General features: G+C 36.1%; 1 protein-coding gene across 1 annotated transcript in view; it reads left to right on the top strand.

Annotated features, from left to right (window-relative positions):
• POLQ (DNA polymerase theta) overlaps positions 1 to 25,698 on the top strand; it is a 119,858-nt gene that overhangs the window by 21,128 nt on the left and 73,032 nt on the right. Inside the window, exons 9-12 of the mRNA XM_027845167.1 lie at positions 169 to 381; positions 6,678 to 6,820; positions 7,517 to 7,733; positions 8,806 to 8,948. Of these exons, the coding sequence (XP_027700968.1) occupies positions 169 to 381; positions 6,678 to 6,820; positions 7,517 to 7,733; positions 8,806 to 8,948 (716 nt within the window). The remainder of the gene's footprint in view (positions 1 to 168; positions 382 to 6,677; positions 6,821 to 7,516; positions 7,734 to 8,805; positions 8,949 to 25,698) is intronic.

Raw genomic sequence — 25,698 nt, 5'->3', positions numbered from 1 at the left:
AGATTGGCTGTATTTCTCTTATTAGTCAGTTGACCATTTTGATTCCTTAATTACCAGTCTTTAGCATTTTTAAAAATTTAAAGTAGTTATCGCAGGATTTTGTTTTTGATGTACTTATAGCTATGTTTAAGTTCTTTTCTAAACATTTATGGAAACCTGCCTTTTCAGGTCTCACTTTTGAGGAGAGGGATATTATTGAAGGAGCATTTCGTCAAGGCCTCATTCGTATTTTAGCAGCAACATCTACGCTTTCTTCTGGAGTGAATTTGCCTGCTCGCCGTGTGATTATTAGGACTCCCGTCTTTAATGGAAAATGTCTTGATATTCTCACTTATAAGCAGATGGTTGGTAGGGCAGGGAGGAAAGGTGTTGACACAGTAGGTAAGTAGAAGATAGTAATGTTGTCTAAGAACATGACCAATCTAAGTTAGGAAATTATTGTTTATCAAGTAGTTGCTAATTGTACTGGGTAATATGCATAATAATGCTTATGATCTCCTCCAAATGATGTTTTTAAATGCATATAGTAAAATTCAAAGGATTACAAAGGACACTAAAAGCTAGTGAAAGTCTTGATTTAATTTTTCCCTGTCCAAGTTCATAAATCTTCTGAGGACCCCAGGTGAAGGAGTAAGAAAATGACTAACTGAACTAAATATAAAATATGGAGTTTCAAAACCGCTGAAAACTAAGTCTCTTCTGCCTTGGGCAAGTTGTTGGGAGGAAGCCTCTTAATAGTGGAGAAAGATTTAATGGAATGCAAGAAATCACTCACTTATGTCAATTTTCCTTTCCTTTTTAAAAAAAATCTTATATATTTTTTAAACCCCACTCTCACTTTGCAAATCTAAAAAGTGCCTCAGAGTGCAGAAATTTGACTTACTTACCAAGTGGAGAGAGATAGCAGCCAAGAACAACATTGCTTTAAAATATAAACTCATTTGTAATACTATTACACAGAAAGATAGATGATTATAAATAGTATCATCTCATGAAACAAGGAAAAAGAGGTTAAAATTACTTTAAAGAAAGTTTGTCAAGAACCCGCCAAAGTTATCCTGAAGACATTTAAGGATGGAAAGTAGAAGAATGATAAAATACATAAAAGAAAAATGGAAAATAGCAGTAAATATTTTTACAACAACTTTTTTTCCACCATGAAAAGAACTACCGTGTTTGTACTCTTCACAATCCCGGATGTTCTCATATAAAAGTCAGTAGGCATTTACTAAGAGCCTACTCTGTATCAAGTACCTTCTATAAAAGGTAGAAATGTTACTAAAGAAAATGACAAGAAAAGTAGCTGGATTATACTAATTGTACATAAAGTAGATTCATGTTGGAGTGACACAGTTGTGAGGACATTGAAGAATCAGTCAGAAGTTTCATATTTTTAATTTTTGTGTTTTTCTATTCAATTTTATTTTCAGTTCCAGATTCTTTCCCTTCCCCTAGCCTTCTCCACCTATTGAGAAAGCAGGAAATAACAAAATCTGTTACAAATATGAAGTCATGCAAAACAAAATTAGAAGTTTTCTGAAGAAAATGGAAGATATTAATGCTACAGAAAAATCTCAGGCTTTATTATTTTTAAAAAAGGAGACCAGACATCATCTTATCTATAAACGTGTCTACCTCTATTTAAAATCAAAGCCATCCTCAATGAAAATTTTAAAAGGGAGCAAACAGGCTTTTACAAATGATATTGTTTTACCTTTTTTCGATATCATATTCCAAAGATTACTTTTTCCTTTTCATATTTGCGGCATAATTTGTGTGATCCTGACTATGGTTTCTTTAAACCTGAAATATTTCTTTCTGGTGGCTTGCAGTATTTTTTCTTTGACTTGGAACTTCTGGGTTATTGTTACTATATTCCTCAGTGTTTTCATTTTGGAGTTTGTTTCAGAAAGCAGGTTTCTAGTCAATACAGGCAGTTTTCTTTTATGACTTCTTGAAATACTGTATCCAAGTTTTTATTTAGTCATGATTTTTTAGGGATTCCTGAATTATCTCTCCTTGACCTGTTTTGCAGGTCAGCTTTTGATAGTAGATACCACACATGCATAGTTTTCTAATTTTTCAGCCTTTTGACTTTGTTCTAATATTTCTTGTTGTCTGAGTCATTGAGTATTCTTTGCTCCAATCTTTTTTTTTTTAGTTAGTATACTACTTGTGTAAGGTTTTATACTTTCTATTCTGAGTTTTTTTCTCTTGTTTCTCTTTCCAGTTTTTTCTTCAGAATTTCTAATTTAATTTTTTTCTCCTTTTTTCCACCTACTCTTAGAATCTTTGTGGTAGAATCATTTTTCCCCCTTTGAGACTGGATGGAGGAGTTTGTTGGTGTTTCGCTTTGGTTTTGTTGATCATTTTTTCATATGTTGCCCTTCAAAAATTTTTGGGGATTTTCTTAGTGAAGTTTGGCTTGACTATAACCTTTCACATCATCATTTTTGACAGAAATCTTCCACTAGCAACATTCCACTGTAGACCACATTTTTACTATGATGAAATTTATTGAAAGATGTAGTGAATACAAGATCACAGTGTTTTTATTGTTTGTTGATTATAAAAGAACATTTGATTCAGTATAATGTTCTTTTCTAACAAAGTATCTACTTAAAAAAATTATATTTTATTTTTGTCAATCAGCAAAAATTTGCCCTCTCACCCTCCTCCTCCAAATCCCCTTTTCCTACTTGAGAATGAAAGAAAAACAAACTTCATTATAAACATGTAAAATCAATCAAATCAAATATTCATGTAAAAAAATTGTCTCATTTTTCACTCTGAGTCCTTCACCTCTTATCACTTGTCCTCTGGAATTGTAGTTGATTCTTATGCTAGTAAGAGTTCCTAATCCTTTCAAAGTTTGCTTTTACCATTTTGCTGTCATTGTATAAATGTTTTCCTGCTTCTATTTACTTCATTTGGCATCAGGTCATACAAACTTCATCATTTATTACAGCGCAATAGTAATCCATCGTATTTATATACCATAACTTGTTCATCCATTCTGCAATTTATGTGTACCCCTTCAGATTCTCATTCTTTGCTGCCTCAAAAGAGCTATAAATATTTTTATACAGCCTTAGATAGATTTTGTTTTGCTTAGGACTAATCTCTTCCTTAATCTACCCTCCCTCTAAATCTTCCTTTCCCTCTAGTTTCCCTGTTGAAATGTATTTCTGTACTTAGTTTAGTGCGTGTGCGCGTGGATGTGTGTGTGTGTGTGTGTGTGTGTGTGATATTTGGAACTTCAGGGTGGCATGGTCACTTCATTCCACTGTGAGTAAAGTGAATGTTGAGTTCTATTAGCATGTAAGCACCTTGTGAGTAAGGATTGTTTAATTCATTGTATTTGTATTTTTAGCAGCTAGTATAATACCTGGCACATAGTGTGTATATCATAAATGCTTGTTCATTGATTGATTGAAGGTCAGACCTACAACACTTCTCCAACTATATTCTTTCTCCCCATATTCTGTTGAGGAGAAACAACTTGTGCCTGCATAAGTAAATACAAAATTTATTGGATTCTACTCTTTAGACTTTAGTTTCTGTTGTCAGTGACAGAATTCTATTAATCAAGGCTCTCAGAAACTATTTGCAGAAATACTCAGATAATTTCAATAAATTCCTAAAATTCCAATACTAGAAATGGAAAAGTAAATGGACTCTCTAGGGGAGAGAGGAAATGGGGAAGAAGTTTTCTGAGGTTTCCTGCTAGGTAAGAGGGTATGTAGCTTTATAGTATTCTAGTAAAAGTCAGTACCAAATCCAGTTTATGTAATAGCTACCTCTTGATTTTTTTTGTGAATATATCATCTATTTTACTCTGGAGGCTGCTTGGTTGACTGATACTTAATACTACCAGGGAGGCCGAAGTTTCATGTTTTGTCAGTTTTTAGGAAGTTATTTCAGTTAGGAAGTTATTTCGTAGAACCTTCATTGTCCTTTGCACTTTAATCATGTCCTTGGGATTTTGTAGGGGGTGGTTGACCAGCGTGCAGGAATACCAAAGTGTAGTCAAAGAATACATTAGGTTAACCATTTAGGATACAGAGAAAAAAAAATTCCTTCTAAACTTCCTTCTCTCAAGGAGCTCTTTCTCCCATTGAGGAAAATAACACATAAAGGAGAATTCTAGCTGATGAAAAGACCCAGAAGGCCTAAAGGTGCTGCATCTGGGTAGATGGCAAGGCCCAGGGATATCTAGGTTATATAAAGAGGTCAGAGGACAGTGCCAGGACCTCAGGGCATAGAGCCAGGGCAGATTGTGTAGCCTGGGGGACCCTAGAAGGGAATGGCACAGCATGTGGTGAATTGTGGTGGTCCTTAGTAACACTGCAAAGAAGAGAATTGTTGACTCCCATATCATTTAAGCCATGTGAACAGTCAAGCAGCAAGTAGGGAGGATGTCCTGGTAGTAGCTGTTCTTTCTTCTACCTGGCTAGAACCCTTGTATTGGTTATAGAATGTCCTGGGGCTAGGGCATGGGGTTGGAGAAGCAATGGTGCCACTGTAGTGGTGAAACATGGCAGAAGAGAAGGAAAAACTGATCTTTTGAGATATCTAGACATTTAATAGCATTTCCATTGAGGATATGTCCCCCAGTATGACATACTGAATCAACAAATATTGTAGTAGGTGCTGGTGATATAGAAATGGAAGTGAAACAGTCCCTGCCTTTAAGGATCTTACATTCTATCAGGGCAGACACATGCATATATAGATAGAAAATAGATCCAATGTAATTTTGTTGGGGGGAAGGCATTAGCAGTTAGATCAGGAAAGGGATCAGGAAAGACTTCATTTTGAAGGTGGCTCAAGCTGAGTCTTAGAGAAGTGAGGAATTCTAAGAGACAGGTGAGGAAGGGTTATATTCCTAGAACAGGGGATGGCTGGTGGAGAGACACAGGGCCATGAAGTACTGTGTGTGAGGAGTACAGAAAAATAGAAAGGTCTGTTTGCTGTAAGAGCTTATAGTTAACTTATAACTCAACTTTGCAGAGTGTCTTACATATATCATGATCTTCAACAACTTTGTGAGGTAGGTGCTTTTATTACCTCCATTTTATAGATGAGAAAATAAAGGTTGACAGTGGTTACATAGCTAGTTAATTATCTGAGGCAGGATTTGAACTCAGGTATTCCAGACTAAATCCAGTTCTCTCTCTGCTGTACTATCTAGTTTACTCTAATAAGATTAGAAAGGTAGTTTGGGGCCTAGTTCTGAAGGGTATTAAATGTCAACTGGAAGAAGTTATATTTGTTCCTAGAGGTAATAGGGAGCTACTGAAGTTTACTGAATAGGGACATGGTCAGCTTTGCATTTTGGTAAAATCACTTTGATACAAGTTTGGAGGATGGATTGAGTGAGGAGAGGCATGAGGCAGGGGGAACAATTAAGAGGATATTGCAGTGATTTAGATGAGACTTTGAAAGGGTGTGAACTAGGGTGGCAGCTGTGTGAGTGGAGAGAAAGGGGCAAATTTAAGAGATTTGAATGTAGAAATAACAAGATTTGTCATCTGAGTGGATTTGTGGGGTGAGCATGAGGAGTGCAGCATTGTTGTGAACCTGGGTGACTAGATGGATAGTGCTTACTTTCAGCAAATTGGGAAGCTTGGAAGAGAAGTAGGCTTAGGGGAAATGATGAGTTCAGTTTTGGAAATGTTGAACTTGAGATGTCTCCAGGGCATCCAGTTTTAAATGTACACTAGACTTATGGTGATTGCATGGGGAGGGGAGGCCTGGAGATCAGGAGAAAGACCAGAGCTGAGTGTCTATATCTCTATCTATCTCTGGAAATCAGTCTAGAGATAATAAGTAAACCCATGGGAGCTACACGAGTTTAATGTCTAGAAAATACGTCTAGAGAAAAGAGAGAGAATTTTGGGATTACATCCACAGTAAGAGGATATGATGCAGTTGATGATCCAGCAAAGGAGATTAAGGAATTGTCAGACAGGAAAAAAACGAAGGAAAAGCTGTATCATGAAAATCCAGAGAACACTGTGTATCCCGGAGGAGATGGTGATCAACAGTGCCACCTGCTTCCTATACTACAAAAAGGTCAAGGAGGATGAGGACTGAGAAGAGGCTATTGGACTTGGAAATAAGGCCATTGGTTACCAAAACAGTTTCAGTAGAGCGTTGGCGATACAAGACAAATTGCAGGGAGTGTAAGGTGGAGGCAGTAGTGGTAGCAAGTGTAGGCTCCTATTCTTTCTAAATAATTGACAGCAAAGAAGAAAAGAGAGAGGAGGGGTAGATACAGCAGAGTCAGAGGTGGGTATTTTTAGAATACAGGAGACCTAGGCAGAGTATGAGAGGTTGAAGATGAGAGAGGTGAAGAAGGAGGGAAGGTGGGTCCTGAGGCCACAAATGAAGGGCTCAGCTTTGGCAGGAAGGAGAGTTTCTTTCTCTTAAACTGAAAGGAAAGGGTAGAGGACGGTAGGAGAGATGGAGAAGGTCTTCTCTAGAGGCCTCAGTCTTTTCAGTAAAGTGGGAGAGAAGTTGTCTAATGTCAGCAGAAGGTTTGTAGAGAATATGATAAAGGGAGTTAGTAAGAGAAGAAAAAAGGTGACTAAATATTAAAGAGAAAATGAAAATTCAAATTGACTATTGTATGGAAATAAGAGTAGGATCTGACACATTTGCATTGTTTGTAGGTGAAAGTATCTTAGTCTGCAAGAAGTCAGAGAAATCAAAAGGCATTGCTCTCCTTCAGGGGTCCCTCAAACCTGTGTGTAGCAGCCTGCAAAGAAGAGACGGAGGGGAGATGACTGCCAGTATGATACGAGCTATCCTGGAGGTAAGGGAGAACAGACCAGGACACCACTTTTTCTTTTGCCCTGCAGTGAAACAAAGGAATTTAAAGGAGTAAAACTTTTCATTTTAAGTATTTATTTAGAAAAATAATATATAGATGGACTTTTCAATTATCCAGATCTTTTCTGACTTTGGATAGCGCTCCCCTAAAGCTTAACATAGGTCGTGTTCTATTTATCTGTTTCTAATTGCAATTATTATAAAAATGTAATATAACATGGCCCCCAAAAGATTGAGTATCAGAATCAAGTGGCCCTAATCTCTCTCTGAATTAACTTCTTTCTTCTCTTTAGACAAAGGATCAGATTATGTAAGCTGTCAAGAACCATGTATTATAAATTTCAAAAGAAAAAAATGAGATAATTAGTTTGATTAGTCAGTTATCATCTTTAAAATTTAGGACAGCAATCCCAACTTTAATATATTTTGCTAGTACCAGAATTTTATAAATTCTCTCATTCAGGTGGTATCTAAAAAAAGAGCCAGCCAATTACCTGCTTTAAAGAAATTTTCCATTTTTTCAAATTGTCAGTTGGAATAAGAATAATACTGTTAGTTTGGACAATCAGATCCTGAAGAGTTTTTGGCAAAATGAATTTATTTGTTTCTTTTATGTTTTTTGTGTCAGTTATCTTTTTATTTTATGATGTTATAATTTTCCATTTTTTCCACTTACTAGATAATAGTTGGTGGAGTTGCCAATACACCAAAAGATGTACAGACTTATGCTTCTTGTACTTTTTTGGCAACAAGTCTGAAAATGGAAAAACAGAAAAGTGTGAAAGGGGAAAAGCAGAAAACCCAACAGGAACAGCATGGAGCAATTGAAGACTGTGTGATGTGGCTACTAGAGAATGAATTCATTCAGATTTCAGAACCTACTGTCGGAGTAAAAGGTAAAAATGGCATTTCCATTTTTGTCAGCTTATCTTCTCCATGGTTACTTAGAAATTAAGCTTTTGAAAATAAGTGGAAATTGGATTGTCACGGGACAAACAAGAATATCAAATAGCAAAACATATAATTAAAGCTTATGGTTTCTGGACAACAAAAAGCTTTCTTTAGTTTTTCCCCTTATGATATTGAAAAGCCAAGCCTTCACTAATTTGCTTTTTTCTTTATATATTAATAACTGGCAATTTCCTGTCCCCATTGCTGAATTTTGTAAACTCTTTTTAGAGAAACAAACATGGGAGAAAAGCAAACATAGTGGACTTAACTTCAGTTGAAGACTGAAAAATTATTATGAAGAGAGCTGATATAATCAAGAGGTTATATGTCCTGTGGCTCAGCACTATTCATATTACTCTAATGTGTTTATTTGTTTGTATATAACACAAACAGTTCTCATTGGTCCAGTGAAAACTTGGGGTGGCTCAGAACTAGCTCCTCTTGGGATGTTCCTGGAGAAGAGTCACCAAATCAGAAGACAGCAATAGGAACTATTTGTATGCTGATTTGTTGCTCTTCTTAATCATAAAATATTAGGGAAGTAAAAATAAGAATAACCAGAAGGTACATTTTAGATTTTGAGGATTTTAGACTCTTAGATTTGAGAGAGACCTTAGATATTAGCTGTAGACTATGTTTGCAATTTGAATATTACCAATTACTTTTTGTGCTTTTCTTATAACTGCATGTAAATTGAGCCTCTTTGCTGATTTAACACTTTGTGGCCAGTTCAGCACATTCATATATGTTTCAGTTTGGGCTTTTTCTTTTCTTCTTCATAAAAAGTCCTGGTTGAGCCTTTGTTGATAATTACTTGTAAATACTTTGTTTAATGTTAATATTTTTTCATATCACCTTGTGACTCCATGAATATTTAAGTTTTTGCTCAAAATAGTCCAAAACTGGACAAATGTTTGCTTGACAAGAATTTCTGCAAGATATGCTTATAGTTTTTTGATTCTTTGTAGAATGAGAAAATACTTCATCTTTTAAATTTAATATTTGCTTTTCTTTTAGAAAAAGTATATCATCCTACCCACCTTGGTTCAGCCACTCTTTCTTCATCTCTTTCTCCATCTGAGGCCCTGGATATATTTGCTGACCTTCAGAGAGCTATGAAAGGCTTTGTTTTAGAGAATGACCTGCATATTGTCTATTTGGTAGGTTTTTTGTTTTGCTTTCTAGATCCTTGAATGTATTTGCAGGAGGAAATATGTACATACATACATCTATACACACACACACACACACACACACACACACACACACACACGCATTCACATATACACAATCCCCTTCCTTTCCAGGCAGGCCATTGCTTGAGAGTAAATTCCTCTCTATATCTAATCTATTTCCTTCATGTGCCAGTTCTTTTTCTGAAGGGAAACAAAGACTTTTTGGTCACTATCATTTAGTTCTACCTTTTAACTTCCTTTTCACTAGACTAAATAACACCTACTTTTGCAACTTTTTTTCTGTACATTATAATATCTAAACAAATAATCATTTTGTGAGTTTTTGCAATTTTTTTATCCCTTTCTAGTAATGAGGTCCTGAAGAGAAGATTGAAATCTAGTAATGTTTTGACTGATCAAACATCCCATAACACTATTGTTCTTTTTTATTTAATATTTTTTCCTCCCCTCAATTACATGTTAAAACATTTTTCAACATTTGTTGCTTAAAACTTTGAGTTCAAAATTCTTTCTCTCCCTTCCTCACCTCCCTCCTCATTGAGAATGCAAGCAATTTGATGTAGGTTATACATCTCATGCAAAACATATTTCTTTTTTTTTTTTTTTTTTTGGCAATTGTGGTTAAGGGACACACAGCTAGTAAGTGTCAAGTGTTTGGTCTGAGGCCAGATTTGAACTCGGGTCCTCCTGATTTCAGGGCTGGTGCTCTATCCTCTGCGCCACCTGGTTGCCCCAGCAAAACATATTTCCAAATTAGTCATATTGTGAAAGAAAACACAGACCTAAAAAATCACAACACCCCAAAAAATAAAGTAAAAAAAAAAGTAAGCTTTGAATTGCATTCATTCCATCAGTTTTTTCCCTGGAACTGGATAGCATTTTTTCAGATTAAGTACTTAGGAATTGTCTTGGATCATTGTATTGCTGAGAATAGCTAAGTCATTTGCAACTGATCATTGTGCAGTATTGCTGTTACTGTGTACGCTGTTCTCTTGGTTCTGCTCATTTCATTTTGTATCAGTTCATGTAAGTCTTTCCAGGTTTTTCTGAGGACATCCTGATTGTCATTTCTTAAGCACAAGAGTATTCCACCACAACTTGATCAGCCATTCCACAATTGATGGGCAGCTCTTCAATTTCTGATTCTTTGCCACCACAAAAAGAGCTGCTGTAAATATTTTTGTAATTTTGTAAATTTTTGTAAATTTGTAAATCGTAATTTTGTAAAAAGGCCTTTTCCTTTATTTTTTTTTAATCTCTTTGGGTTACAGACCTAGTAATGGTATTACTGATTCAAAGGGTATGCATAATTTTATTGCCCTTTGGGCATAGTTCGTAATTCTTCTTCAGAGTGACTGGATCAGTTCACAATTCCACCATGCACTCTAGTGCATTAGTGTCCCAGTTTTCCCACATCCTCTCCAACATTTATTCATTTTCCTCTTCTGTCATATTAACTAATCTGATAGGTGTGAGTTGGTGCCTCAGAGTTGTTTTAATCTATGTTTCTCTAATCAATAGTGATTTAGAAGGTCAGCTAGGTAGTGCAGTAGTTAGAGCACCAGTCTTGGAGTCAGGAGGATCCAAGTTAAAATCTGGCCTCAGACATTTGACACTAGCTGTGTGACCCTGGGCAAGTCACTTAAACCTGATTGCCTCACCAAAAAAAATTATAATAGTGATTTAGAGCATTTTTTCTATATGTTGATATTGATAGCTTCGATTTCTTCATCTGACAGCTGCCTGTTTATCCTTTGACCATTTATCAATTGGGGAATGACTTGTATTCCTATGAATTTGACTAGGTTCTCTATATATTTGAGAAATGAGGCCTTTATCAGAGACACTTGCTATAAAAATTGTTTCCCAGCTTTCTGCTTTCCTTCTAATCTTGGTTACGTTGGTTTTGTTTGTGCAGAAACTTTGTAATTTAATATAATCAAATTTATCATTTTATATCTCATAATGCTCTGTCTCTTATTTGGTCATAAATTCTTCCGTTCTCCATAGACCTGACAGGTAAACTATTCCTTGCTCTCCTAATTTGCTTATGGTATCACCTTTTATATCTAAGTCATGTACTCATTTTGACCTTATCTTGCTATATGGTGTAAGATGTTAGTCCATACCTAGTTTTTTCCCATACTGTTTTACAGTTTTCCTAGCAGTTTTTGTCAGATAGTGAGTTCTTATTCCCAAAAGCTGGGGAGCTTTCTATGGTCAGTATCTTTTTTCATTGTTTTCTCATTTTTTCCAGCCTACTTCTTGACTTTTTATTTTATGTTAAAGTTGGGCTCTACTGCTGGAGTGGAGGGGACACTGTCCCAAACTTCTGTTTTATTTTTGTTTTTTTTTTTTGTTTTGTTTTTTTTCTTGGCAGCTGTTTTCAGAGCTAGTTCCGGAAATCTGTAAGCTTTCATACCTTTCAAGGTGATATGATCTAAGGACAGGTGTGTTTACTACTCTCCTGCCCTGTGCTCTGGTCTGTGAGCAACCACAAGCACTCTCTTCTGCCCCGGAACTTTGACCAGGGTCCCCGCTCTCCTTCAGTTTTAAGTTCTGGTGTGCTAGTGCTTTTCTTCACCGTTGGACTGCCACTCACCACTGTAACCCAGATGTTAGTTTGAGTTATGTAACTGAGTCCTTTACCCATTGCCAACAAAGGGGACCCCATAAGCTCCTTCTCATCAGTTGTCCAATCACCTTACCCTTTGTGGTAAGAGAGTTCTTGAAGCTGCTGTAGCGACTGATTCAGTCACCTGCAAGGCCTGCTCTTGGTTTGCTGGGGCCCAGCCTGTGCTGGTGTGGCCTGTGCTGAACTGTGCTCCACTGTCACCCCAGTACAATGGACCTTTTCTGCCGACCTAAGTTGTCTTGGATTGTAAAATTATTTCACCCTGTCCTTTTATGGTTCTATTGCTCCCGAATTTGTTTTGAGGTGTTATTTAAAGTTGTTTGGAGGGGAATTTGTGAAAGCTCAGGCATGTCTCTACCATCTCGACTCTGTTTTCCCCCCCAACACTACTGTTCTTAAATGCATTACATATAAAGTTCCTTCATTCATTAGTAAGTATTGATTGCCTACTATGCTAGGCACTGCAGTGGACATAAAAAGAATTTAAGACGTGCTTACCTTCAATATTTTTATAGCATTATTTTAAAAGATGTAAAAAATAATTAGAAAAAAAGATACATGAAATATTTAAAGAATATATGCTGATTCAACAATTTAATTAAACATCTGTGTGCAAGGTACTTGGAATAAAAAGATGATAAATGACATAGACCCTTTCTTCTTTGAGTTTATGTCCTAGTATTCTGCTAAAACATACCCTATTCTAAAGGTATCAGACATGTAGCCTGTGAACCACATGCAGCCCACAACATGCTTCAATATAGTCTGACCCAGATTAAAATGTAATTGGGGAATATTTAACAAAATAAAATAAAAATGCAATAAACATATTATACTATATTTTAAAACTAGATCAATTTGTGGCCTGTAAGGATTTTATGTACAGTTTAGTAGCCCCAATTTCTATTTGAGTTTGACACCACTGCTGTTCATAATAAATAGAGAATTTGGACTGTGATAATGACAAAGAAGAGATTGTGATAAAGTGCCATGTGAAATTTGAAGAGATCCCTTTTACTTAGGAGCATTGGAGTAAGTTTCATGGAGACCAGGGCATCTGAGGAACAATCAAACATGATGTAGTGTTTTTAATTTGGGGTACTGTTATAATGGTGCCTCCACTAATAGAAATAGACTTATTGCAAATGCAAATTAGTTTGTGGAGAAATGTCTGTTTATATGAACATTGTGTTTAAGGTGACATTTGGATATTCACATGACCACTGTTTATTTACATTCAATGATTCAATAGATAGGTCTTAAATTACTGCGGTGAGCCTAGTGCCATGTGAGATACTGTTGGCCTATAAAAAAATGGAACCAACTATGTTTGCTTAGCAGCATCTCCTCCCTCCACATTATCACATTTACCTGCTCTCTTAGCATAACTCTAGTTCCCCTAATGCACAACATTTACAACCCTAAGAAGTTGTTATTGTTTACAAATGTAATAGGTGTGGAAGATGTAGGTTATATCTTCTTGGTGGTGATAATTGAAATCATGAGAATGGATAAATTTGCCGAAGGAGTAATTATCAAGAAGACAATGAAAGATCTTGGAGGATGTACTTATGTAAGGGGTGGAGAGTATAAAGAAGATGTAGCAAAGGAAACAGAAGTGGTCAGAAAGATAGGATGAAAACCAGGAAAGTACAGTGCCATTGAAGCCAAGAGAAGAGTGTCAGTAAGATGCATTGTGGTAAAGTGTAATGGATGGTGGCCTGGGAGTCCAGAATTATAATTTCAACCCTGTGATTAACTCATTTTGTGACCTTGGATCTTTCTCATTCATGGCTTTAGTTTCTTCCTTTGTAAAATGATGTTAGGTGTGGTGATCCTTTCCTCAGAGGACCTAAATCCTGGGATTCTAAGGAATTTATGATCAGCATTACAATGCATGATATGGTAGAAAGAATGTTGGCCCTGGAGTCTGAGGTCCTGGGCTAAAATTCTGCCTTTGAGTCATATGACACTTGTGACCTTCGACCAATTGTTTAACCTCCTTGGGCCTCAGTTTCCTCATCTATAAAATGAGTCTCTGAAGTACTTTTTAGCTCTTAAGTCTGTGATCCTATGAGCTCTAGTCTAAGTGATTTATCTCAATAGAATATGTTTTTAATAGGTACAATGTTAAAAGCTACATTTATAATCTCTAGGAGCTGGTAGTGAAACCAAGCTGATTCCCTGACTTTCTATTGTGAATTGATTGAGAAGACAAGCTGTAAATCTATTAGGAAAAGATAGGATATTTCATATACTCCTCCCATTTTTCTGGGCTTTACAAAGATATAAAAAAAATTTTTTGGTGAATTTTTAAAAGTTAGATTTGTAAGGATTTTTCTGGGAGGAAGTAATTGCGTACCTCGTGTTTGATGCCAGAGCAATACCCATAAAGAGACCAACTCTTTTTTTCTCCCTGCCTGCTCTGCAAACTCTGCATGGTTAGGTAGTTTAATTTGAGATTAGGATTAAATAAAGCTTTATATACGATTGTTAATTTGAGAAAATTTGTTGTAACAGATTAACAACATGCTGCTACTTTGGGCCCTATACTGGACAGTGCAAATAGTCTTATAATATAAACCCTGTTACTGTAATGGAATTTTGCTCTATTTCGCCTGAATGCATTCATGAATACATAGTATTGCACCTCTGTTTTTATGATACCACTGAACTTCTGATTTATAGTCAATCTTGTTTCAAAAAATTTGAAACTCAGTTCAAGTAGCAATACTGTATTCAAACACTATTATGTTGGAAGTCTATTACTAGAGTGTACATTATAATAAAATAATGTGGAGGAGTCTAAGAAAACCTTGTATTCATTTTATACTTTGCTTAAAGTGAATTTCCCTGAAATAGCAAATTTGTAAACAATAATGACTTCTTGCATTTGTAAATGTTGTGTGCTGGGGTCTTAGGTTGTGAGAAGATGGCAGGTAAATGCAGTAATGTATAGGAAAGAGAATGCTGCTATGCCTATGTTTTAAAAAATTTATTCTTGAATATAATAAAAACACAGTAAAATTTAATTAGTTCTTCACAGGTGTTTAGAAATGTGCTGGGGTGTTTTGTTTTTAGTTGACTTTTGAAAAGTGTTTCCTGAGTGAATTAGAGTGCTATTGACATATATAGGCTGAGACTTGTAATGGTGTTTTTGTTCATGAATGCAATAATAATATGGAAATATTATTTCTGAAGTACTGAAGTTTGGGGGGGCAGTTTACATGTTGAAAAGTTAGTTATATCTCCATGACCTCGTTATTTACAGATCTTTTTCATTCATTCATCAAAATATATGAATTATCTGAGCTCTGCCTTGCATCCATCAGGATGGTTCCATTTCCTCCATGGGCATTACTTTTCTTCTGCTTGTTCATATGTTTGGCTTATTTGTAAATTGAGTGTTAACATTTATATCTGCAATTGTCAAAATACCTTTTTTGATAGTCTCCTGAAAGCCCACAAGATGGGGATATTTCCTTATGAAAATAAAGCATTTCCATCTTAGAATAAGATATCTCAAAATGAAATTCTTCATTTTCCTCATTCCTCCTTTCTAAAATAGGAAATGACATTTATGTCTCCTTTTGGAGAAAATTTACTCACCTTTATCACTGGAGTATTATCTGTACTTTTTCCACTCCAAAATAAATCTCACAGGTTTGTTGGGGTTTTTTTTTTTTAAACAAACATCTGAGGTACATAGTGCTTTTCTTACATGCACTAAATAATTGTGTTCAATAAATATTTGATGAATTAATTCATTTGACAGACTACATGACTACTACATGTACTATTTTGCACATTGGGAATACAAAGAATAATCTACTTTCAAGGAATTTAGAATTAGAAGAATGAATAATTAGAATTGCATTTTCAGCATTATAGTCAATTAAGAGTCAGGTTTGCCCTGATCATGTGATATAATTTGCTTTGAGGTCATTAGTGCTTTTCAGATCTTTTTTTCTGAGATACTAGTTTTGGCATCAGATGGGAGTTTGTTTCTATTGGCTTGTTGCAGATTAGACTGCCACTAGATTTCTCATTTTTTGCCTGATAGGATTGGAATTTCCAACTTCAACGATAATTTTAATCCAACTTTAATGATAATTTAAAGTCCTTTGATAGTTCTGAATCTGTTCATTTTTTTCTAAAACAAGAATGGAGATATCTGTCTTTGAAGACTAGATAAAACCTTTTTTCTATTGTTTAGCAATTACTGTGCCAACCTGAATAGACAGTATCCCATTGGGCTGTTGTAGCTATGTCAGTCAGAGCAGTATCTGTGCAGTTTTGATAAAACCCATTAAAAAGCTATGAGCTATGGTCAAACTGATTGCTTTTCAAATCATAATTAGATATACGTTGGAGCTTAAGTAAGTCCTGAAGGAAGGAGGCAAGGGATGCTGTGAGGTGCAGGTGAGGAAGGAATGCTGCCAGGCACAGGGGATAGCCAATACAAAAGAGTGGAAATAGAAGATGAAGTATCCCGTATGAGGAATAATAGTAATAATAAGTCTTCTGGTTAAACCACAGAATGTGAAAAGGGGATCATGTATAATATTGGAAAGGTAGGTTGTGAAGGGCTTTAAAAAGAGAAGACTTTATATTTAATCCTAAAGGCTATAGGGAACCATTGTTGGTTTTTGAGTATGAAAGTGACATGCTCAGAACTGTGTTCCAGAAAACTGTCACTCATCAGCTATGTGGGAGATGGAGTTAAGAGAGGAGAGATTTGAGGCAGAGAAACAAATTAGGAGGCTATTGAAATAGGCCCGGTGAGGTGATACAGACCTGAACTAGGGTAGTAGCTGTGTGAGTAGAGGTAAAGGAATGATGTAAGAGATGTTACAGAAGTAGAAACAATGGGATTTGACAACTGATTTGGGGTGAGTGAGAACGAAAAGTCACAAAGATGGATGTGTGATCTCATCAATGTGGATACTTCCTCCATTGGTAGATATCCCAACCCATTCAAGTTTATTTTTCCAGTGTGTTATCCCCAAAGTGCTAGAGGCCTTTCTCTGACTGTCTTGACAATGGGTGGATACCAAGGGAGCATGCTGGCTGTTAGTTCTCCCTTGCAAGATCATTACATGATTCATCCTTATTTTCTTGTTAGGCCCATAAATAATATACTATATGCTGGGTTTTTTTTTCTAGGCAAGTTTTTCATGATATGCTATAGCTTCCTAGTGCCTATTATAAATCTTTCCATTGTTGTTGAGGTGACTTGAGGGTTTCTTAAGGATGGGGAGAGGAAAATGAACTGGGGTGTGTTTTTAGTTATCAGAGAAGGAACCAGTAGACAGAGAGAATGAAAAATCAGTTAAGTTGCATAGTAGATATAGAGTGCTGGAATTGGAGTAAGAAAGACCTGAGTTCAATCTTGCCTCATGTACTTAATTAGCTCTGTGATCCTGGGCAAGTCTCTTAACCATTGCTGGCTTCTCTTTTCTCGTCTATAAAGTAGGGATAACATCAACCATACAGAGTTGTTCTGAGGATCAAATGAGATAATATATGTAAAGCAACTTGCAAACCTTAAAACAGTATATAAATATTTTTATCATCATCTCATTTTCCTTTTCAAATTTGGGCCAACATTTTCCATCTTCAGTGTTTGAGATGTAAGTACTGTACTGATGAACAAATTTTACAAGATAGATATATCTCTCACAAATGTGTATCATGGTCTGAACAACAATAGGCATTTTTCACTGACTTGGTCTTTTCTGTATGAATAGTGAGACTGAACAAATTTGAGTAATTATGGGTCTCATTTAAGAGACTTTGTGTTCCTGTTCCATTCAGTTTGATGCCTTCCACGGGGTGTTTGTAGGGCCTCATCATCCATAGGCTATTGTGATGGTGACAAACACTTTTGGCAAGCACACATTTCCCTGCTTTTGGCTTTACTTGATAATAATAAAGGGTCACTGAACAAGGTTATCACTTTTAGGTTGAAATGAATGAAAACCCCTAGAGAGAGAGAGTTTTGGGTAATTAATAATAAATTTATTAATTAGGCTAGTCAGCAATAAGTAAATTGATGGCCAGTGTTTTCTTCTGGTAACCAAAGATACCAAGGGAGACTCTGAAACACCATAAATCCCTTCTGAAAAGGGAATCCTCTGACAAGTGAAAATCATCCCTGATTGGTGGACATTTAATGAGGTGGTGGGCGAAAAGTCTTCAGTTCCTCCTGCTGAGAGCTTGGCTTGATCATGAGACTGAGCAGCCTCAAGGCATCTGGGCAAGGGGAAGCCATCTCCGTCTGCACTCTCCATCTGGTTTTCTCCTTGAAGAGCTGGGTCACTCTAAACTCTAATGAAGGAGATCAAGGATAGAGGTTTCTTCCCTCAGGGTAAGGGCTTGCCTGAACTGGATTCTATTTATGCTCTAAACAGAAATTAGGTCTGCTAGTTGGTAATGAGCATGAGAAGCATGTTCCTTGAGGGCTAGGAGCAATTTCATCAATCATCTATGCCCTTCAGAGACTGACTGACCTTAACAGGAGTTGGGCCTTTACAGAAAATGAAGGAAAAGGGTGGATCACAATAATTAGTTATTAATATCATAGTAAATAAAATTAATTTCTCTCAAGATCTTTCAAGGAATATTATACAATTTTAAAACAATTTTTATATGTTTTTAATATATTCTGTTGGAGGAGAGCCCTTTTAAGGAATATTTGTCTGAGCAGAATCAATCCTTTTTTATAGTCAATAAATCATAATTATAGTGGTATATTTATAGTCTTTGCACCTTTCAGTCAATTTCAGAACTATAAAGTTGCAGTCTATCATAGGATTTTTTTTGTACAACACCCTTCTCATGTTTTTATCAAGGATATCTCAGCATGTATATAGCTTATTCTCATAAAGATTTTATGGAGATGAGTAAATAGCCACTATTATTGATATTTTCATGATTACTTTTTTTGGGTAATATTTTATGGTGCATGATTTTTTTTTCCTGAGTGTTTGGTATCTTTTCTTTTAGATAGCTTGAAAATTGATGTCTTAATATCCTCAGAACTGTGTCACTTCCAGCTTGACCTCCTCTCTGTGTACTTGGTCTGATCTAGTTGCTCTTTCTTTCTTTGTTTTCTATAAGTTCTTTCTGCTTCTGCTTGCAGGACTTGGCATTTGTGATGTTAGAGTCTAAATGTAGTAGCTTCATTGTCATTGATAGAAAAAAATTTGTTACAGAAACTGACAGATTTTTTCTCCATTTTTTGTTTATTGTCTTCATTGAGTTTTATCCATGCACGTTTTCAGGATCTGGCTCTTTTACTAAGCTGCTCTAAACTCGTTTTTACTTCTACCATTTCCTGCATCAGTAAGTCTTCTACCATTGTCTTTTGTAAGATTTTACAGATAAGTTTATAGTCCAAACTGTGATTCCTCAGCTCTCTTTGATTCTCTTGTAATAATGATTGATTTAAATCAATCTTTAGGAAACGGTCATTGGTTATGTTGATTTTTTTTGTTGTTTTGTTTTTGATGAGGCACTTGGGGTTAGATGACTTGTCCGGGGTCACACAGCTAGTTAAGTATCAAGTGTCTGAGGTCGAATTTGAACTCAGGTCCTCCTGACTCCAAGGCCGGAGCTCTATCCACTGTGCCACCTAGCTGCCCTTTGATTATGTTGATTTTGTTTCTTTTAATCATTTCCCGTTTTTCATCATCAATAATTTATTAAGTGGGTGGGGTTAGAGTTGCATCAATTGTATGCCATTTTTATTCTAATTTTTTCCCATTATTCTAATTTGTTATTGATTTACAGCTTTGTTTTAATAAGATAGTAGTGCAACTGTGCAAAGACCACTAATTCAAGAATGACTCTTATATTAGTTACCATTTACTTCTCATCTGTTAGAGAACATAGTCAATGTGGGTAGTACCATCCATACAGATGAATAGTACAGTTTATCAGAAACCAGCATAACAGATCATGAATACAAATGTTTTATGTAAGCATTGTAGTCAAATACCATTCTAATTGCAAAAGTTATAAATACTTGGAGGTATGTTTATCCTTCAAAATGCCAATGTTTGTAAATCTATCAAAGATTTAATTTTATACACATATCATCTCACTCTTGTACAGTACATGGTGAATGGTTCTTTCCTATAAATTATATAATACAGAGTGCCTCCTTTGAATACTCTGGTGGTGATTTTTTTAAAACTAAGTTTAGATACAAGCTCATTGAAATGAGATGCCACATGTTTATAAATTTACATGCATGGTATTATATCACAATCATCTCTTGAGTATCTCTCATTGTTGGAATTATTCTTGTCATTACTATATCCCATGTAGTTCTTTCCTTCATCCCCAATAAATTAAAATTATTTATATTTGGATTTGAAATATCTCTTTGTACCTCCACCAGAGTATAAACATTTCTAACATTCTGGGAATTCACAACACAAAAAACAACAGCACCACACTTTGAAAACCCAGTTCTGCAAGAACTAGAAACCTTTTTGATTTCCTTTTTCTCTTCTTCATTCCGTTTTCAAAGATTGTGAGCAGTAGAGGTAACTACATATTTTATTTTAAAAGGCCTTTTCCAACAACTGAGTATATAGTTTTTGAGGGAGACCCTCAAACCTCATTTCTTTATAGTTAAAGTTATACTTCTTGCTATGTGCTGAGTGAGAGAAAATCAGAGAGAGTAATACAAGCATGATTGCTTCTTTATCTGGTAAAAGCTTAGCTGAAAGTAACTGAAATTTGACTATTTTAAATAGTCCTTGGAACTAGTTTGAGTGTGTTTCCATTGCATTATGAAGGCATAATGAGTATAATTATTAAAATTAATTGAAAGCAAATTCAGAAAGCTTTAAGCAAAGATACTATTATAAATATGATTCAGACAAATATACTGTGATTAAAATCTAATAATAATTGTATATATAGAAATATTCCAGAGGTTGACAATCACTGACTTGTGTCAGAGCTTACAAAAGCCAGTTTTTGATAGTTCCCAAAACCTAGACTCAACTTGAAATCTAAATGAGGTTGAGATGTCAGACATAATGAAATTCTAGTTTTGGAAATGAAATTAAGGTATACATAATAAAACTTTTCATTTGCCTCAATATCTAATGGTGATTCCTAATCTGCTGTATCTTTGTAGTTCTCCAATAATTTTTTATTGTATATTGGGTGTATGAGGTGTTCAGGAGGCCTAGCACCTCTGTTGTAAGGGTTTGCTTATCCACCTGACACCTGTGGCCAGAAGAAGCTGTAGCATGTGCAGTGGTCACACCTTGTAAACTGTCTGGGCAGATGGGCTAAGCCCATCTTAAGGTTGAGGGTAACTGACAAGCCTTAAAGCTATAGGTGAGTTAGAGGGGTGTCTACCCCAAGCATGTGAAGGTTTACACTGGCAGAATAGCATGAGAACAATTTGTTCCAATGGCCATGAAGGTGGCTGAAGCAGGCGCTGTGAAGTTCTTAGATCTTGGTCAGACACCAGAGACACCAAGGTCATCCATTGCATCCTGAGCCATCACCAATCATCTTGATTTTTGTCTTGCCACTGGACTTCGATTTGGGAAGAGAGTGAGGTCAGTGACTTTGCAACTCTGCCTCACTTAAATCCAATTCATTCACATCACCCTGTGATGTCATTGGTCCTCTTAGAAAACAAAGAACAAACAACGTGTATTACTCATTCCTTTTAACTGTTTTAGGAACAGCTGAAATTATATCCTTTCTATCTATTTCTCACAGACCAATGCTGGTTATTTGGGAGGAAAGAACAGTTATAAGGCATCATGTAAGTACTCATATGAGTGCGTACCAGGGCACTTGATCCAAAGTAGCTCAGCTTAATTTTATTTTAGTCCCGTAAACACTCTTAGCGATTACTTGTTCAAATGTCTTCTGGAATTTATAGTGAAATAGTCCAGAAAGTATTAGAATTTATTTAGTTTGAGTCAGGCTTTGAATGATTTTTTTCCCCTTAGTCTTCTTGAAATTCCCTTTCTCCAATAGTTAATGTTCCATTTCTCTAAATATCTACCAATGCTAATTTTTCCCATTTTGCCTCTCTGCATTTGGGCTCTTGAGTGCCACAGTCTCAACAGTGACACTTTCTTTGTGGTTAAATTGTGTTTTCCTTTCACACTCTAATCTCTATTGCAAGTGAGAATATTACAAACTCTGTATTTAAAAGACAAAGACATGAATACAAGTATCTGTTATTTATTGACATCAGACTAAAATTATATTTTTCATATTTAATAACTACAAGTGAGACTTTAGTTATCTGGAACTCTTAGAATTAATCTTTATGAATTGCCATTTTTTTTTATGTGAGGCATTTGGGGTTAGGTGACTTGCCCAGAGTCACACAGTTAGTGAGTGTTAGGTGTCCGAGGCAGGATTTGAGCTCAGGTCCTCCTGACTCCAGGGCCCATGCTCTATCCACTGTGCCACCGAGCTGCCCGAAATTGCTATTTTTTGGGGAATTGATTAAAGCATACCAAAACTTTTTATTTTAACTTTAAGTAGAAATTTTCAAGAGCTCATACATTTCCTGCCTTCTTAAACAAAAAGCATTAATTCATTCAGCAAGCATTTATTAAATGTCTACTTTGTGCCAAGCACAATGCTCGGACCTGGACATATAAAACAGAAATGAAACAGTAGCAGTACTCAAGGAGCTTACATTCTATTAGGGTGAAACAACATGCACATATATAAATAAAAATAATTTTAGGGTAAAGGAAAGCATTAACAACTGGGAGATTAGGAAAGGCTTCACCTAGGAGGTAGACTAGAGCTGATCTTTGAAGGAAGCCAAGGATTCTGAGAGGAGTGAGTGCATTCAACAGCCTGTGCAAAGAGAGGGGCAGGAGATGGATTTGTTGCTGAGTCAGTAAGTAGATCAGTTTGTCTGGAGTATATTGGCAGTGAACGGGAGAGAGTATAATGTGTAATAGCCTGGAAAGGTACTCCAGAGACAGATTGTGAAGGACTTTAAATGCCAATGAGGAGTTTGTATTTGATACCAGAGACAAATATGTGGCCACTATATCTTTCTGAGCAGGAAAGTAAAATGCTTAGGTCCATGCCTTAGGAATATCAATTTGGTAGTTGTGTGGAAGATGGATTGGGAAAGGAGAGAGACTGAATATAGGGAAATCAGTTATGCTGTTGAAGTAGTCCAAGTGAGAAATAAGAAGGCCTGAAATAGAATACTAACCACGTAAGTAGGGAGGAGGGTATGGAAGCAAGAGATGTTGTCAAAGAATAAACAAAATTTAGCAGTTAATGGAATAATTTGGAGAAATAGGGAAGAGTCGAAGATAACTACTAGGTTTTGAATCTTGATGACTGGGAAAGATGGTAGTGCTGTAAATAAAAGAGATTTTTGAAGGAGGAGTAACTTAGTGGGGGAGAGAAGAAAGTGAATTTTGTTCTAGATCTGTTGAGGTTGAGATGTCTGTGGGACATCTAGTTGGAAATGCTTACCTGACAGTTGGTGCTACAGCATTAGAGCTGAGGAAAGAGCCTAAAGCTGGATTTATTGTCCTAAGAGTTATCTACATGCATTGCAAGGGGTTAAGTGAGAGGAGAAAGGGAACTAATGAGTGTAGGTAATTTTTTTTTTCTGAGAGTTTAGGTGTGAGTGGACAGATGTAGAGCAGTAATTTAAGAATTAAGTGTATGGTTAAGTAAAGATTTTTAAAAAAAATTTATTTTTACAATTTATTTATTTTTAGTTTTCAACATTCACTTCCATAAGATTTTGAGTTTTAAATTTTCTCCTCCTCCCACTTCCTCCCCTCCCCCCGATGGTGTACAATCCAATACAGGCTCTACTTATACATTCATATTAAGCATATTTTCACATCAGTCATGATGTAAAGAACAGTTAGGGCTAATTGGGAGGAACCAGGAGAAAGAAGAATGAAAACAACAACAAAAGAAAAAAGCAAATAGGATGCTTCCATCTGCATTCAGATTCCACAGTTCTTTTTCTGGATGTGGATAGCTTTTTCCATTGTGAGTCTTTTGGAGTTGTCTTAGATCCTTGCAATGCTGAGAAGAGCTAAGTCTATTAAAGTCAGTAATCACACAGTGTGGCTGTTACTGTGTACAATGTTCTCCTGGTTCTACTCACTTCACTCAGCATCAGTTCATATAAGTCTTTCCAGGTTTTTCTGAAGTCGGCCTGCTCATCATTTCTTATAGCACAATAGTATTCCATTACATTCATATACCACAACTTGATCAGCCATTCCCCAATTGATGGGCATCCCTTCAGTTTCCAATTCTTTGCCACCACAAAAGAGCTGCTACAAATATTTTGGTACATGTGAGTCCTTTTCCCATTTTTATGATCTCTTTGGGATACAGACCTAGAAGTGGTATTTTTGGGTCAAAGGGTATGCACAATTTTATAGCCCTTTGGGCATAGCCCCAAATTGCTCTCCAAAATGATTGGATCATTTTACAACTCCACCAACAATGTATTAGTGTTCCAATTTTCCCACATCTTCTCTAACATTTATTATTGTCCTGTTTTGTCATGTTAGCCAATCTGATAGGTGTTATTTTGATTTGAATTTCTCTAATCAGCAGTGATTTAGAACATTTTTTCATATGACTATAGATAGCTTAATTTCTTCCTCTGAGAACTGCCTGTTCATATCCTTTGGTCATTTATCAATTGGGGAATGAAAATTTCTTTTAAAGAATGAGGGAGAAGTAGGCATGTTTGTAAGTAGCAGAGAAAGAACCAGAAGAAAAGAAGAGATTAAAGATTGTTTGGGATTGAACTCCTGGACGATATGGGACAATATCAAGGACATGAGGAAAATGGAAAAGAGCCACTTCTCCATCAGACACTAGAGTAAAGGAGAAGGAAGTTGGGGATGATGTTAAGGGGTGTTTAGGTGTGAAGTATGGGAGAAGAGCGAAATCTTGGCGTATGCTCTCTATTTTCTGAGCAAAATATGAGGCAGTGTCCTCTGTTGAGGAAGATGAGGGGGAGAGGGGAAAAGGGTCATGTGGCAAGCTTGAGAATAAAAGAAGGTTTGGATCTGTAGCTATGGGGAATGAGAGAGTCAGCTAATTGCCTTTTTTTAGTGGATAAGAGTCTTTTTTTAAATAAATTGGTAATTTGTCACTGGGCTAACATAGGGCACTCTCTCTACATTTTTCAAATCATTAAAAAATTATAGCATTCACTGATATGTATAATTATCATCAGATTCATCATCCTCTTTTAAAGACTCCTTTGCATATTTCTCTTTGGTCACTTTTTGAACCAACTGAACTCCAATTCAAAAGCTTTGTCCTTAACTTTGTCATGTAGAATCTCTATTATTTTTGCTCTTTTCAAAACAGCATCACAAGTGTTTTGTTTTGTTTTGTTTTTGTTTCATCTGGAGTTTCTGACTTTTTCTGCTTCCTTAGTTTTGCCAGTGATGCATTCCATTGTATGGTACATATGGCCAACACGCAGTAGCTCAGTTACCTGGAGTTATGTTCCTTCGTTCACATGATAAGACCCTAATGTGAATGTGCAACCAGAATGTCTGACAGTAGAGCATGTAAGCATTTACGTATAGGGTTACCACGCTGTGAGGTGTTTTGGTGGAATACCATAGCCGTAGTCAGGTCTGAAGATGGAGGTTTCTTTAGCTTTGTTTGCTACCTCCTACTGCCAGGCCTACATGTCGATCAGTGTTAAAAAAAGCATTTGTTAGAAACTTCTTCGTAAAGTTTAGAGACTTTTCTGTGCCCGAGGTGACACTGTCTTTTCAGCTGATTCTGATGATTGTGCCCCTTCCTGCTGCTGCCATAGCGTGTATTCCATTTGAAAAGCTCCTCCGTTAGGAGAGGAAGTTGAAGCCAAGAGGTCGTGTTCATCACTCTGCTATTCCAGGCGCTCATGATATGAAGAGATCTCTTCAGGGCCGAACTCCACAGGTTAATCACATGGTCCGATGGCGTCAGGAGGAACATTCTCATACTTTGGTTCTTTGTCTTTTTCATTTTCTTTTGTGGACAAAGTATCCTCTGTTTTAGTCTTTCCATTCA

This window comes from Vombatus ursinus, unplaced genomic scaffold (assembly GCF_900497805.2).
Source record: "Vombatus ursinus unplaced genomic scaffold, bare-nosed wombat genome assembly UNPS02014959.1, whole genome shotgun sequence".
Taxonomy (NCBI): Eukaryota; Metazoa; Chordata; class Mammalia; order Diprotodontia; family Vombatidae; genus Vombatus; species Vombatus ursinus.
The sequence above is the reverse complement of the archived record's forward strand: the minus strand, read 5'-3'. Positions and strand labels throughout refer to the sequence as shown.